The 13,429-nt window shown below is 48.6% G+C and overlaps 1 protein-coding gene across 14 annotated transcripts in view; it reads right to left on the reverse strand.

Moving 5' to 3' along the window:
* Positions 1-2,875: 2,875 nt before the first annotated feature.
* Positions 2,876-13,429, reverse strand: part of HOXA3 (homeobox A3) — a 44,832-nt gene continuing 34,278 nt past the window's right edge. For 11 of the 14 annotated variants that reach the window (XM_068935212.1, XM_068935215.1, XM_068935218.1 and 8 more), the window contains 2 exons: positions 6,001-6,589; positions 2,876-4,550 (listed from right to left, as the gene is read on the reverse strand). In XM_068935212.1, coding sequence (XP_068791313.1) covers positions 3,781-4,550; positions 6,001-6,472 — 1,242 coding nt within the window. In that variant the 5' untranslated portion in view covers positions 6,473-6,589 and the 3' untranslated portion in view covers positions 2,876-3,780. Of the gene's footprint in view, positions 4,551-6,000; positions 6,590-10,095; positions 10,315-13,429 lie in introns of those variants that run through there. The other 3 variants (XM_009676428.2, XM_009676426.2, XM_068935220.1) reach the window with 2 other exon arrangements.

A 13,429-nucleotide genomic window follows, 5' to 3' on the forward strand; every position in this document is an offset into this window, starting at 1 on the left:
GGGCGGGTGCGCGGGCAGGGCGCGGGCGGCGCAGCCGAGCTGGTCTCCGCGTCCTCGTGGAGCCAGGCACCATCGCCAGGGCGATGCCTTTCCGTCTGTCTTTATTTTCGGAGTTGTCATAAAGGGGTCGGCAAGCGTCTTCGTGAAAACAAAAAAAAAATGAAAGAAAGAAAAAAAAAAAACAAGCGAGACCCCAAGCACTCAGCGGATCAGTGTACGTCCAGACTGCACGAAGTGCATTTAAAAAATCGGTTTTAAGTTAATGCACCCACAAGATGTAGCATATCTGTGAAGGCATTGGCGAGAGGGGGAGGGGAGGGGCTGGGAGGCATTAAATGGGCTTTTTGGTGGTTACTTGTTTAAATAAAATATAGAACGAGACTTGCCATTTAATCCCTCAAAAGGGATGCCTTACAAATATCGATGCTGTTGGAAAATGCAAGGGGTTTAATTTTCTTGCTTTTAGTCCAAACAAAGCTCTGGTGGTGTCTGCGCGCGATCAATCTTGGCCGCCAAAAGGTTTGACAGCTACTGGCCCTTAAGAACACATTTAAAGCTTCTTGCTCTTTCCAAGATCAAATGTCGCCGAGAAAAGAGGCAGAGCAAGAAACGCAAGTAAACAAGGAAAAAAGCTACTTTTAAAATATGCTGGCAGAGGACTGCTCTCCTGCCTGTGGGAAGAGCCCGTTTTTATTTTGCTTCTCAGTGCCTACCTTGGGGTCAGGCTTTTCTTTTTCTTTTCTTTAATTTTTTTTTTCTGGAAAATATTGGGATTAACAGCAGGATGACAAATAATAAAGAGAGAGGTTTGGACTTTAACCAGGCTTTGTGAGTAAAACCTGTGTGGGTGTCTCTATTCTGCACATTTGTTTCTTGCGGTCAGTCTAATACAAAAACCACCTGGAGCAAAACCTTTAGAGAGGGGACGGGAAATTCTTGGGCAAATCAATTACTTCTGCCTCCAGAGAGATCTTTTAATCGGTCGAATTTTAAACGCAAAGATACAGTTTCTTATATGTAATGTGCAGACTCTGAAAAAGGGGTAGGGTATGTTTTCTGAAAAGACGGGGACAAAACCGCCTCTATTTGTCTTTCTTCAGAGTGGCAGGGGAATGAAAACGCCAAATTCCTTCTCTTTGCATATTTTCATAAATTGTATTCGTGGTGCTAAAGTAGGCTCATATTAAGAATTCACCGATTGTACCGTTATCTTTTGTTTCATGCAACGCAACTAACACGAGGGGTTGGGGGGGCTGGTTTGAATTTTATTCATGCGCTTATTTGAAACGAGTAGTGTTTCTGGTGATCTTGCGTCAACTGCAAAAAAATACTTTCTTCACCTACAAAATAATAATCTGTCCGTGTTTTGCATTGTGTAATAATTATATTTCAATGAAAAATATCGGACTAAATAACCTTTCCTGCAATGGCTACATACCTATATCTATAATAAACAACATCGTATAAATATATTTGCAAGCTTTTTCTTTGACTGGACATGTTTTATCTGTTTGCGCAGAAAAGCTCTATATAGATCCATGGATGTATGACAATGTTTCAGCATCAGGCAAGGATGGCTCTGGGAACAAGATAAAGCCCAAAGATTAATAATATTTCAGCATGAGACCAAAATGGCGACATTTTTTCTATGCTCTAAAAGATACAGATGGTGAACAGCGTGCGTTATTATCTCTGCAGCATAGGAATATTATGTCTTTATAAACGTGCACGGGTATATTTTGCCTAGTCTATTAAGGTCCATTTTGATTTATCTTTCAAGTTTCAATCTAAAAATTACGGGCGTTTCGCCTGAAAGGAAGAAAAATCGCATTTAAGCAGACGCCTTGGAGTTTCTGGCTTCCCCCTCGGACGGATGCGGGCCGGAGCCCCCCGCGGGTGCCTGCGGTGCCCGTCTGGAGCCGAAAGCCGCCGGGGAAGTCGCGCTTTCGCGATATTGTCCCCCAGTACGGCCGCACCCGCGGGAAGGCAGGGAGCGCAGGCCCCCCTCCCCCGCGTCTGCCGGGGGGAGGCCTGGCGGCGCGACCGACACCAGCAACCCGAAATCAGGCGAGAGAAAAAGCGCTTCTTTAAAGGAAAATATATATATATATATATATATATATATATATATACACACATATATACACACACCCGGCGGGGGTGGGGAGCGGGTGCGGGGGCAGATCCGCTCCTTACATGGCCCCCAGCCGCGCCCGGCTCTGGCAGCGGGCCCGATCCCCCAGCGCGGAGTCCGCTCCGCTCCGCGTCCGCGCACGGCCTGTTCTGAGCTCCGCGGCCCTCCATTCGCTTGCTCCCCCCACCCCCGCGCACATGCACACATAAACACACACACACAAACACACACAAACACACAAACACACACAACCCTCCTCCCTGCCTGCCTGCTTAGGTTTCTGCTCCCCGCGCTTCTTCCGTCCCCGCTGCGCGCAGCGCTCCGCGGCCGGTGGGGCCTTTCCTGCACGGGCTCGAAGCAGGGGAATCAGCCCCTTTCGGAGAGCAAAGCCTGCCCCTCCACCCCCGCGGGCGCTGCGCGGGCGCGGAAAGGACACGGGCGCGGAGAGGGCGCGCTCCGCGCCACCGCCCGGGCGGCCCTGCTGCCCCGCGGCCCGGCCCGCGCCGCCTTTCGCTCCCCGGCTGCCAGCGAGCCCGGGGCGTAGCAGGATGTACCGCCCGCTGCAGGTTTTTAAACCCCATTTAAAAAATCCCTCTGCCTATCTGTAAAACACTGAAAAAGGCGCTATGAAGCCATTCGGGTGGGAGAGTGGATACTCGTGAGTTTACAGCCGAGTTTGCTAACTCCTCACGTCATGAAGGGCTCTCCCTTCTTTTGCAAATAATACGTGCTTAACTCTTTGTTATTCAGAATAAAAACTTTATTTTTTTTTTTTCAGAACGTGAGCAGCAAGGAATGTATAACTTTCAAAACAAATCTAGTCTTTTCAGCTGTACAGACTCTCTGCCTAGCTGGATGTTACAAGCATAAATTATTCAAACTGCGATCTTTTTCCCAGATTTTATTGCATCGTCATCATCATCGTTATCATCACTTTTAATAAAGGAGTTATAGTTTCCTTTCAAATGATATTTCCTACACGTGCCGATATGCCATCTAACATATGGCCAGGTAAATACCTCCTGAATATTCAGGGTACAGATTTTTTATATATATATAAATATGAACAAATGGGGATAAATAAAATTTTAAACACTTAGATTATTCAATGTTTGCAAAAAAAAATATAAATAAATCTGAATGTTCACCAGCATACACACATTGAAAGACTTACACGTATTAATAATTGTCCAGGGAGTCCCTGTCCAAGCGCTTTTGATGTCTTTCTCGCTATTTAAAACAAGTGCAATAAAAAAAATTGCTTCCCCATGGGATCAATCATGTACGAACAAATTCACATTTAAGAATTCCTTTTATAGAAAATTTGTTCATATACCCTGTTTTGATAAAAGTGTAGAAGGAAAAGTATAAAGCCTATGTATACTCCCAAAGTGAGACACAAGGCTACAGTTCAAGAAGATAAATACTCACTAGTGAAACTATAGAGCGATTCAAGCAACAAATATTGCTACGTCACATAAACTAGAGAATGCTTTTACCAAAGGAAACAAAACAAACCAAAACAAATAAAAAAAAACAAGAAAGAGAGGGGAGGGCACATAGTAGGGGAAGGACAGAGAGAGGGGAGGGCGCAAGTACTTTTATAAAGTTGGGGACTTCATGTTCCACTTAATGACTCCTGTGTCTTACAGATGGGTGAGTTTGGGCGCTTCCTGAATTCTTCCCTGAGAAGGATGGTGAGCGGTAAGGTCTGTGTATGTCGGGTGTGGATCACAAGGTCCATGGTGGTGACTGTTGCCCATTGGCCCAGCCCCGCTGTAGTCCATGTTGGCAGAGGGAGGATGAGGGAGATGAGTTAGACCAAAGATGGAAGGCCCAGAATTGGTCATGGTCTCCACGTAGTTGCCCCCTACATAGACGGGGCTTCCCTGTATGTGTGGATTCCCATAACCGTTGCCTTGAAGAGGATGAGTATCGTATTCAGGTGTCACAGCTGCGGTCCCCGTGTATCTCTTTTGAGGAGGTGGGCAATTATTAAGAGGAGCAGTGTATGATGCAGGGATGCCATAGGTATTTTGATGAGGCTTGTTAAATGATGGAGGTGACTGGGGCTCGTAGGGGACACTGTTTACTAAAGAATGCATAGAGTTTAGGTATCCCCCAGCAGCTGGAGGGACCGGGCTTCTGCTTGGGGACTGTCCTCCTGAAGAGGTCATCATGCCCTTGCCCTTTTGATCCTTTTTGTATTTCATTCTGCGGTTCTGAAACCAGATTTTGATCTGTCTTTCTGTGAGATTGAGCAAATTGGCCATCTCTACCCTTCGTGGCCTGCAAAGGTATCTATTGAAGTGGAACTCCTTTTCCAGTTCTACCAGCTGGGCACTTGTGTAAGCTGTACGGGCTCGCTTAGAAGAGGCTTGCCCTGGAGGGCTTTTATCACCAGCACAACTCTCACCTATGTAAATCACACAAAGAACACAATCAGCATGACGAACCTGAACACAGCAACCAGAGACAACACCAGCACATGGGGAGCCCAGCTCTGGGGCACAAGAAGTCCAGGTGTGCAAGGAGTACTCCCACCTGGAGCTCAGTCACGCCAAACTACAAGCCTCAAATGACTCACAGTGGACTTCCTTCACATCAACAGGGTCACTGTAAGACTATATTTGCTCCCTTTAGAAATGACAGTCAATGCTACAGTATACTGATTAGCTTTACAACAAAGAAAAAGAAAGTTCCAGGGAAAAAAAGCTGGGTTTAGAAACTCTGAAGGTGAAGCTATGACTCTGTTGACATCCCAGGATCACAGTCTTCAAGAACTAGCTGTTTCTCAGTACTGTAAAGATCTACAACCCTTTTTCTGAAAACTCCAATTAAAACAAAAAAAAATCAGCTACAGATGTCTGAAGGTTAGGTGGCTACTATAACATAGAGTTATGCACTCGTGCACAGAATTGACTATACTGTATTTCTACCATATCTAGCGTATAGCATAGACAAACATATGGTAGTGATTGGGGGCCAGAGTATATGTTATAAGAACATACAGTGGCTATGCTTGTATATAGGCATACGCACATATTTAAATGTTATTGCTTTTTAGTAAAATAAATACACAATATGGCAGGCTGTAAACAGTAATGTTACCACAGCCTTAAAAAACACACTGGAGAAGACATTTACTAAAGTTTGGGACTCTAGTTCCAAGAAACACTTAAGAGAAAAAGAGGAAGAGGTTAATATAAGCATTAGAGCTAGCACCAGTGTTATCGATTTGGGTTTTCTTGAGTAATAAAAGTGTTAATGCACACTTCCATCCCTCAAATAATATTTTATGGGCTCAAGTTTATGGCACTCCAGAATGATTTCTGTTTACCAGGCTTGTAACTTTGCCAATCAACTTGTTAAAGTAGGAAGAGCTTCTGACTGCCTGCAGGGCATTGATCCTGACTGCACATGATTATGAGCTATTTTATTCGTGTTACACTTCAGCAGAGATAGGTCACTGTCTTATTAATCTAACAGCACTATGCCAACAAAGTACTCAGGACAGGCCTCTGGCTTACGGCCTAGGCTGCTCTGCACTGACATGATTTACTGGAGGGGGGATTACCTACGAAATGTGATAGATGCAGGAGGGTGCAACTACTTTAGCCACTGGGAAATAAAATCACTTTGGATCCATCCTACAACGCTGGAAAGTTTTGCAGGGGGTTGTTTATTAGCTGATCTCTCTTTGCAAGCAGTGGGAACCCCTTCCCAAAGAGGGGAGAGGATCAAATCAAAGAGAAAAAAGATCCCCCTTCCCTCCCAAAAGTAAAGGCAGGCAGGGGTCCCCTCCTCCCCACAGGACACATGGCCAGCCCAGGGGGACCCAGGGAGAGGGGGAGCGTGTTTCGTACCTGAACTGGAACTGCTGTTTTTCTGCTTTGTGTTTTGCCGAGACTCTTTCATCCACGGGAATATCTGTTTGGACATGGTGGGCGAGTTAAGAGCTGGGCTCTTGGTGGGGTTGGCTGGGGCAGGGTTGCTGCTGGCATTTTGAGATGGTGAGGTGGAGGACGGAGGTGGAGGCTGCGCCTGCTGGGCTGGAGGCGGCTGTGGTGGGGCCTGCGGGTCTGCGAGGCTGGGGGGCTGGAGAGGCTGGCTGGGGAGGGTCCTCATGCAACTCTCATTGATGTCATTGGCCTTGTGGTGGGACACAGAGCTGCCAGGGGACTGGAGGGAGCACGCGGGGCGGTGGTACTCAGTTTCCACAAGTGGTGAAGACGAAGGATATTGCTGCTGACTCGCATTATAAGTGAAACCATTTGCTCCTTGGTAGGGGTAGGCACCATAGATTGCAGAGCTGTCGTAGTAGGTCGCTTTTTGCATTTCGTTGTTTCCCAATATTTATTTCGCAAACTGACAGGGTCTTGACACCCTTGGAGAATAACATTGGCACCCCTCTGTCACGTGGCGCTCTTCCTCCAATGGCCTCTCCGGGCAGACCTGGGGTGTGGGGAGAGCAGAGCAGGGTGAAGAAATGGTACAAATCCATCTTACTTTCAATAGCTAAGTGACATGAAAGCCATAAAAGAAAAAGTGGTCAGCAATATTTAGCAGCATGACTTGGCCTCAGGCGTGGAGCATTTTGATATAAAAGCTGCCTGGATTTACTGGCAGCTACAAACATGCACTTTGCTGCACCAGGATAGGGGCTTTCGAGGGTTTTTTCTTTCTTTCTTCTGAAGAAACAGAGCAGGGCACCACACGGCAAGGGGTTTGATCGTTTATCACCGAGAGGCTGTTTTAATACCAGTCTCTGAGATAAGGGTGATCGAGGAATCTGCAATGTGGAGGGGCTGGGCTAGCTCTTCATTCCCACTCTAGGATCAAACCCTCGCCTGTAACCAGTGTCGTTTTATTTTTAGCCTTTCTCTCCAGGTTGCAGCTCTCCCTACAACTTCAAAGAAACACATGAGATTGTTCCTCTCTCTGTGTGGCAGGGGGCAGGAGCGGGGTGGAAAGGTTTCACAGCCAAAGATATTTACACGCGCCGATCCGAAGTGACAGATTTTGGCTTGCCCGCGAAACGCTCGGTGCGAAAACAAACAAAGGGAGCGCCTTCTCCCCTCCGCGCTCGCCCACTACCTGGAGGCGCGCAGGTCAAGCGCTCCCGGAGCCGCTGCCCCTGCGTGGCTGCCCCTGGCCGCCCGCGCGGACGCGGGTGGGAGCGCAGCGCGGCCGGGCGGCCCCGGAGCGTGGCGGGTCGGCGCGACCCCGCAGCCCCCCGCAGAGCTCGCCCCCGGGATGCTGAGCTGGACCTGCTCCAAGGCCGAGCCACTTCAGCAAGTCCCGGAGGGGCGAAGGAGACACTTTAGCTTTTTTTTTTTTTTTTTTGGCGGGGGGGGCAGTGATTTTCAAGGCACTAACTTGTCATGGAACCAGCCAGATTCTACCTGTTAAAACATGATGGATTGGGGGGGGGGGGGGGAACACACCAGAAACCTGAAAAACCAGCGTTCATCTCCATGACCACGGCTTGAACTTTCCTTCCAACTTAGCGATAATAGGTCTGTCTTGGAAACTGCTATGTAATTTGATGTATGAGGGTCACTTGGCTGGGGAGAGACAGGGTGGACACAAACCCAGAGAATGCTTCTCCTGCCCGGATGAATCCCTTTTCTCTCTCCCTCTTCCCCCCCGCCGCCCCATCCTTCTTTTTTTCCTTTTTTTTTTTTTTCCAGCTAAACTCTACTGCTTACCTGCCTGAAAACAACCAGCTAAGGAATGGTCCATACCAATGGGAGAGGGGACCTGTACGTTATAGCCGATCTAGGAGCTCTTTCCACACGCACATTGTTCTCAGAAACTAAAACGTATTCCTCACAGTCCCCGACTCCCCTTGCTGACAAACAACTTCGTCTATTCGGGTCAGAATAGCCCTAATTTCTTTTACCACTTTCCTTATATTTACGCTGCTGGATACTTTCCCCCAAACATCTAACGACGACAAATGCTTAGAGGCGAAAAATGTTACACAACAGATGCACCAAATGATCGCATTCTACGCCTTTCAAGTTATACAAGTTCTCAGAAAACAGTATTCCCTTTGTTAGATCGTAACAAATTTAAGGTAACACACCTACAGCAGGGCGGCTACTGTATTATTGCACTAATCAAGCTCTTTGGATGTTATTAAGCTAATAAGCCGAAAAAGATCTGAGGAACACAGACAATTTCCAGCTCCTCGCCTCTCTTCCCTAATGATAGCTAGGCCTAGTGTGATTTTTCTCAATTCCTTTGCTTCAGAAAGAGAGAATAGAGACACCGCTGCAAGAGCAAAATGAGCAAATAATGAGGTAACAGTGATTTTACAAATGCACCGGTCTTTCATGATCGCGACTTCAAATACTTCGCATCCTCCTGAACGTTTTGAAGTTTGCTCCAGTAAACCATGACACAGATTACTGAGTAGAAAACCAGGCATGCACTATTCCCACAGACAAATTGCACGCCAGGAGCGCAAACAATGGGCAACTTTATTTCGAAGGCAATAAATTATTGAATATTCGGCCGTCAGCCACCAAATAAAGATCGACACCCACTTTTGGCCTCAAAGTAACCAGGTTCTATAAACTTACAGAGAAGCGGGGTGACCTGATGAGCACACGGCCATTACTCTCGGAAACCGTAATAGCAGGAATAATAGCGACAATGATAACGATAATAACAGCGCCCTGGCGAGAGAGGAGGGAGAGATAAAGTTTGCGACCAGCACTGGTGCCTGGAGTGGGAAGAGCTCCCCATTCCTCTCGCAAAGACAAAAGGCCAGTTCTCACAAACACAGCTGGGCCCCCAATTTTTCAGTGTCCGTTTCATCGGCTCTGTCTCCGTTTGTGGAATACACTACTGCCCTTTACCAACATGCCCCCCACCCCCTTCAGGCAGGCAGTAGATGGAAGCTGCCTGGGGAAGGCAGGTCCCCCCCATTTTCCCCACTTCGCATTTCAGCTGTCCCCTACCCACTCCTTTCCTCCGCTTTCCCCATTGCTAAAGACACGAAATCTCTTCCCTGTAACTCCCAGCCGAGCCCCAAGCTCCGAATCTAGGACGAAAAAACAAACAAAAAAAAACAGGTAGCCCCCCTGAAAGATTTCCTTCAGATAAAGACAAAGTTGAGGGAAGGTATGGGGGGGTGGAGGGGGAAGAGGAGAGAGAGCTGCCTGAACACGAAAGTGTAAGGGTATCAGTCACTGCCTGGAAGGAAGCCCCAGCTTGTGAACTCTTCTTGAACCGACATTTAAGTCTACGGTCATAAATCACTGGGACATAAACTCCGCCATTCACGACTGATAGCAGCGTATTTGTGGCCTGCTTACCTTAACTTCTGACGACTGAGGCGGAAGCCAGCATGCTTCTTTTTTTTTTTTTTTTTTTTTTTGGAGGCTCGGCGACACAACCCAGGGAGCAAGGACTATTTCCCCGCAGCCAAGTGCCTGCGGCTGCGGGATGGGCACCGGCTCCGCTCCTCACCGGGCAGCCCGGCCGCCGGGAGGGGCGAGCCCTGCCCGCCCGGGCTGGGGACGGCGGCTCCGGACACCCTCCTCCCCCGGCCCCAGCCCCGGCCCCGGCCCCGGCCCCCTCCCCGCTCCACACTGCCCACCCTGCTCCGAGCGGTCCCCGGCGTCCCGGGCTCCTCCTGCGCCGGGCCGCGGAGCACGGGGCCGTTTCCTAGGGCTGCTCCCCGCGCCTGGTGGGGAAAGGAAGGAGAGAGAGGAAAGAAGAAAGGGGGGGAGGTTAAACAAAAAAAAAAGAAAAAAAGAAAGAAAAAAAAGGAAGGAAGGAAGGAAGGAAGGAAGAAAGAAAGGCAGCCGCCTGGGGAAGTCTGGGGCAGGGTGGGGGCTGGGAGAAGGAGCGAAGGAGTGCGGCAGTGAAGGAGTGCAGCTCCCCCCAGCACCCAGGCGTCACTAAAGTCCAGGAAAATTATGCTAATGAAGACAAACGGCGCTCACAAAGGGTCGCTCTCACCAGCCTCCGGGGTTGCTGTTGTGGGGTTGTTTGTTTTGTCCCTCTTATGAGTGGGGTTTGGGGGCGGCGAGGGAATAGCCCCTCTCCCGCTCGCCGGCGCCGGGAGCCCGGCACAGCCCCCCGAGTCCCGGCGAGGCCAGCAGCCCGCACAGCCGGGCCCTGCGTCCGCAGAGCCAACCAAAGCCCGCCAGGATCCCCGCTCTGGGCAATGCTTTCCGAGCCGCGATGGAAATCATTAGAGTTACTAATTATTAACTCATGCATGCGTGAGCGCACACACACACAGATGTACACACAGACATTCCCCCCCACCCCCACCTCCTCCTCCCCAAACGTCCCCAGCATCGGGACGGACACACAGGAGCTCAGGCACACACGCCCGCCCGCATGTGCTGCCCAGGCGGGCAGCGGGCTCCGCAGCCCCCCGGGGGGACGCGTGGGCTCAGCCCCGCGTGGACGCCGCGGCAGCGCCACGCACCCTGCCCTCACCCCCCGCTCCTCGCCAGCGACGGGGAAGGTGCTCCCGGCTCTCGGCATTCCCGGGGCTTTCGGCAGCGGTGGTGCCAGTGTCCCCCCCCTTTATCTGCAGCAGCTACCGTGCCCACACAAGAACTTAGATCCAGTTGCAGCCCTCTGGATAGGTCCTGGGCTCCGTGCGTTAAGCGGAGGCTCCGAATAATGCCTAGGTGTAAATTTGACGTTACTTCGTTAATTAAGGCATTAGAAATATAACTAGTCCGTTTAAAGCAGGAGGGAGCCCAGCGTCATCTTAAAGTACAAACAAAGCGAGGGGGAAGCGAGAAATAAAAAGCACTATAAGGCTGGGGTGGCCTCTTACGCATACCAATGGTTTTTGTCATTTATGGCTATGCAAGATTTATGACTTCATGCACGAAAGCTGTAAACAGAGCACTAAAACAGAAAACACTTGCTCCTTATGGCATAAGTGAGAAGGCACCACATGAAAGGGGAAGCGGGCAGCGTAGGAGGGGAGGAGAGGCAAAAATCCCGCGTATGCATTTTGCTTCAAACAACCTCTTGAATGTTGCATCGGAAGAAAAGTCTTTTTAGTCAATAATCAACCCCACACTTTCTTCTGAAACTGCTGATCGGCCATTCGCCCTGCTTCCCGACCAAATAGCGAGAGGCACCGCTGAGCCCCGGCAGAGCCCTCCGGAATAAAGAGGAAAATTTGGGAAGTGAGAACTTAGGACTCCAGAAACCTGCGGACGCGAGGCACGGTGCCGGTTTGGGGAGCGCTACCGAAAGCTTGTTTGATCTTTTCGTATGAGTGCATTTAAACTTTGGAGCTGTCTCTAGCTGGATATTCTGTCTGTGTTTCCTTAATAGCGAGTATTTAAGGGTATTTAAGAGTGAGGACAAGGAAGGGGAGGGGGATGGGATCTTTTTTAAACTGAAAGGATTTGCAAGGGACTTTAATTGTGAGAGCTGAAGTGGTTCATAGGAATACTGAAGTATTTCCGCCATTCGTCTTACTGCCTGCAAAGAGTATTTTGCGATATTTCACCCATTAGCCCCATTTCCCCACGCCCCTTCTCTCCCCAAAGAGGTCATTTTAAACATGAGAAGATGATTTTTTTATGTGTCTTATGATGGAGGGATAAGTCAAGGTAACATGTCCCAACGCACAGATCCCTGCTGCTTTTATCTGTCTTTTCCCCTCAGAGGCCGAATATTTTCTTTCTGCTACGTTCCGCAGAGAGCGATAGCGCTCAGCTCGGAGAGGGTTTGGGAGTGTTCAGGGCTGATACATGAGTCAGAAATGAGCTGCATTTTCTTCCCAAAGAGTCACATTCTGCGGGACTCTCCCCTTGCACGCAATTATCATTAGTTTCCGAATAAAATAACGGCCATAAAGCGTTTTACCCTTGGATGCTCCGCAGTACAAGCAGGCAACCCTATAATTCATGGCCGATTTGGGGGGATCTCTTAGGGAAGAATTAGCGAGGAGGGGACTCACAGGAGAATGGGACAACTTCTGGAAGCCATGCCTACTCAAGTCATTGGAGAGTTTGTCGGGTATATTAGCTGCCTAAGAGAATAAGTGAACTAACGAATAGTGCAAGCAGCCGTGGTTAATCTGAATTACTGCTTATATTCTCTAACACCAAAGAATCGCAACGGACGCTTTGCTATTTGCTCAGCAGACTGAGGTTGTTTACACAAGCCGCCCGAAATATCCCTCTCCTACAAAAGTCCCCTTGCTTTCTTTTGCTCTACAGTAGGACGGTATTATTTATGAGTGTTTTAACTGGGTCAAAATGCATCCGAACGAGGTCATAAATCAGAGGAAACACTGCCAAGTAATTGAGCTGCAATTAAAGCTTACACTTTATTTTGGAGGCGCATTTTGGCCCATTTCAAAATACGGCCAAGCCAACTTTCCCTTTTAAATACACTACTGGGAGTGAAATAGCTCTCCTTCCTAGGCACAAGAGAGACACTGTGTCTAATAAAGAACAACACCATCCAGGATGGCGAGAAGGGGAAATAGCATTTATTTGGGTCAATTCTGTTCGGAGAGCAGCCTGGAGAGCAAGAAAGCGAGAAACTAGCACCACTATTTCTGCCCTGTAGATCCCTATAGAATAGCAGCGAATAGTTTCAAGTGGAAATACCCCTTTTTTGTTTTCAGCGGACGTTTTGTTTCCAAACGTTCACTTTTCTTCCTCTCTCCCGCTCTCTCTAACCCCTCAAAAGCTGAGTAATTACAAGCACCCGGTAACTGGGGACAAAATGGTACAGCAGAAATAGGCGAGAAGCGCTGACCAAATTGGGGGAAAGAAAACCTCAGCGCTGTGACCTTTCCCAAAGCCGGGACCCACCGGGGGATGTCATTTTATGTAACATTTTGCCCTGCATGGATAACCAAGTAATTCCTTCATTTTCGACGGTTAAAGTGCATTCCTTGTATACAGCTATATTCACATATATTTATATGCATGAGCATAAGCTCATATAATTATAAATATGGATATATTATATGTATAAGACGGTATGGAGAAGAATTTAGGATTAGTATATGCTCTCCTAAAAGATAGACTCCACTCCTCCCCCTTTTCTTCTCTCTTTCCAGATCCTCATTCAGAGAAAAAAACCACATTTCCAGGGTTGATTTATTGTTAGAAGCCACGGCTCGCTCTTGGTTGAGCTCCTTCTCACCGAGGACAAATAAAGACGAGCGTCTGAGGCTCGTTTGGAAAGGGAAGCTTTGCCACAGAGCAGGGCGCCCATGCAGCCCTCCGTGCAGGGTAAACAAAGTATCACTAAAGCATCATAAATAAAATGGCAGCACAA

This window comes from Struthio camelus, chromosome 2, assembly GCF_040807025.1.
Source record: "Struthio camelus isolate bStrCam1 chromosome 2, bStrCam1.hap1, whole genome shotgun sequence".
NCBI lineage: Eukaryota > Metazoa > Chordata > Aves > Struthioniformes > Struthionidae > Struthio > Struthio camelus.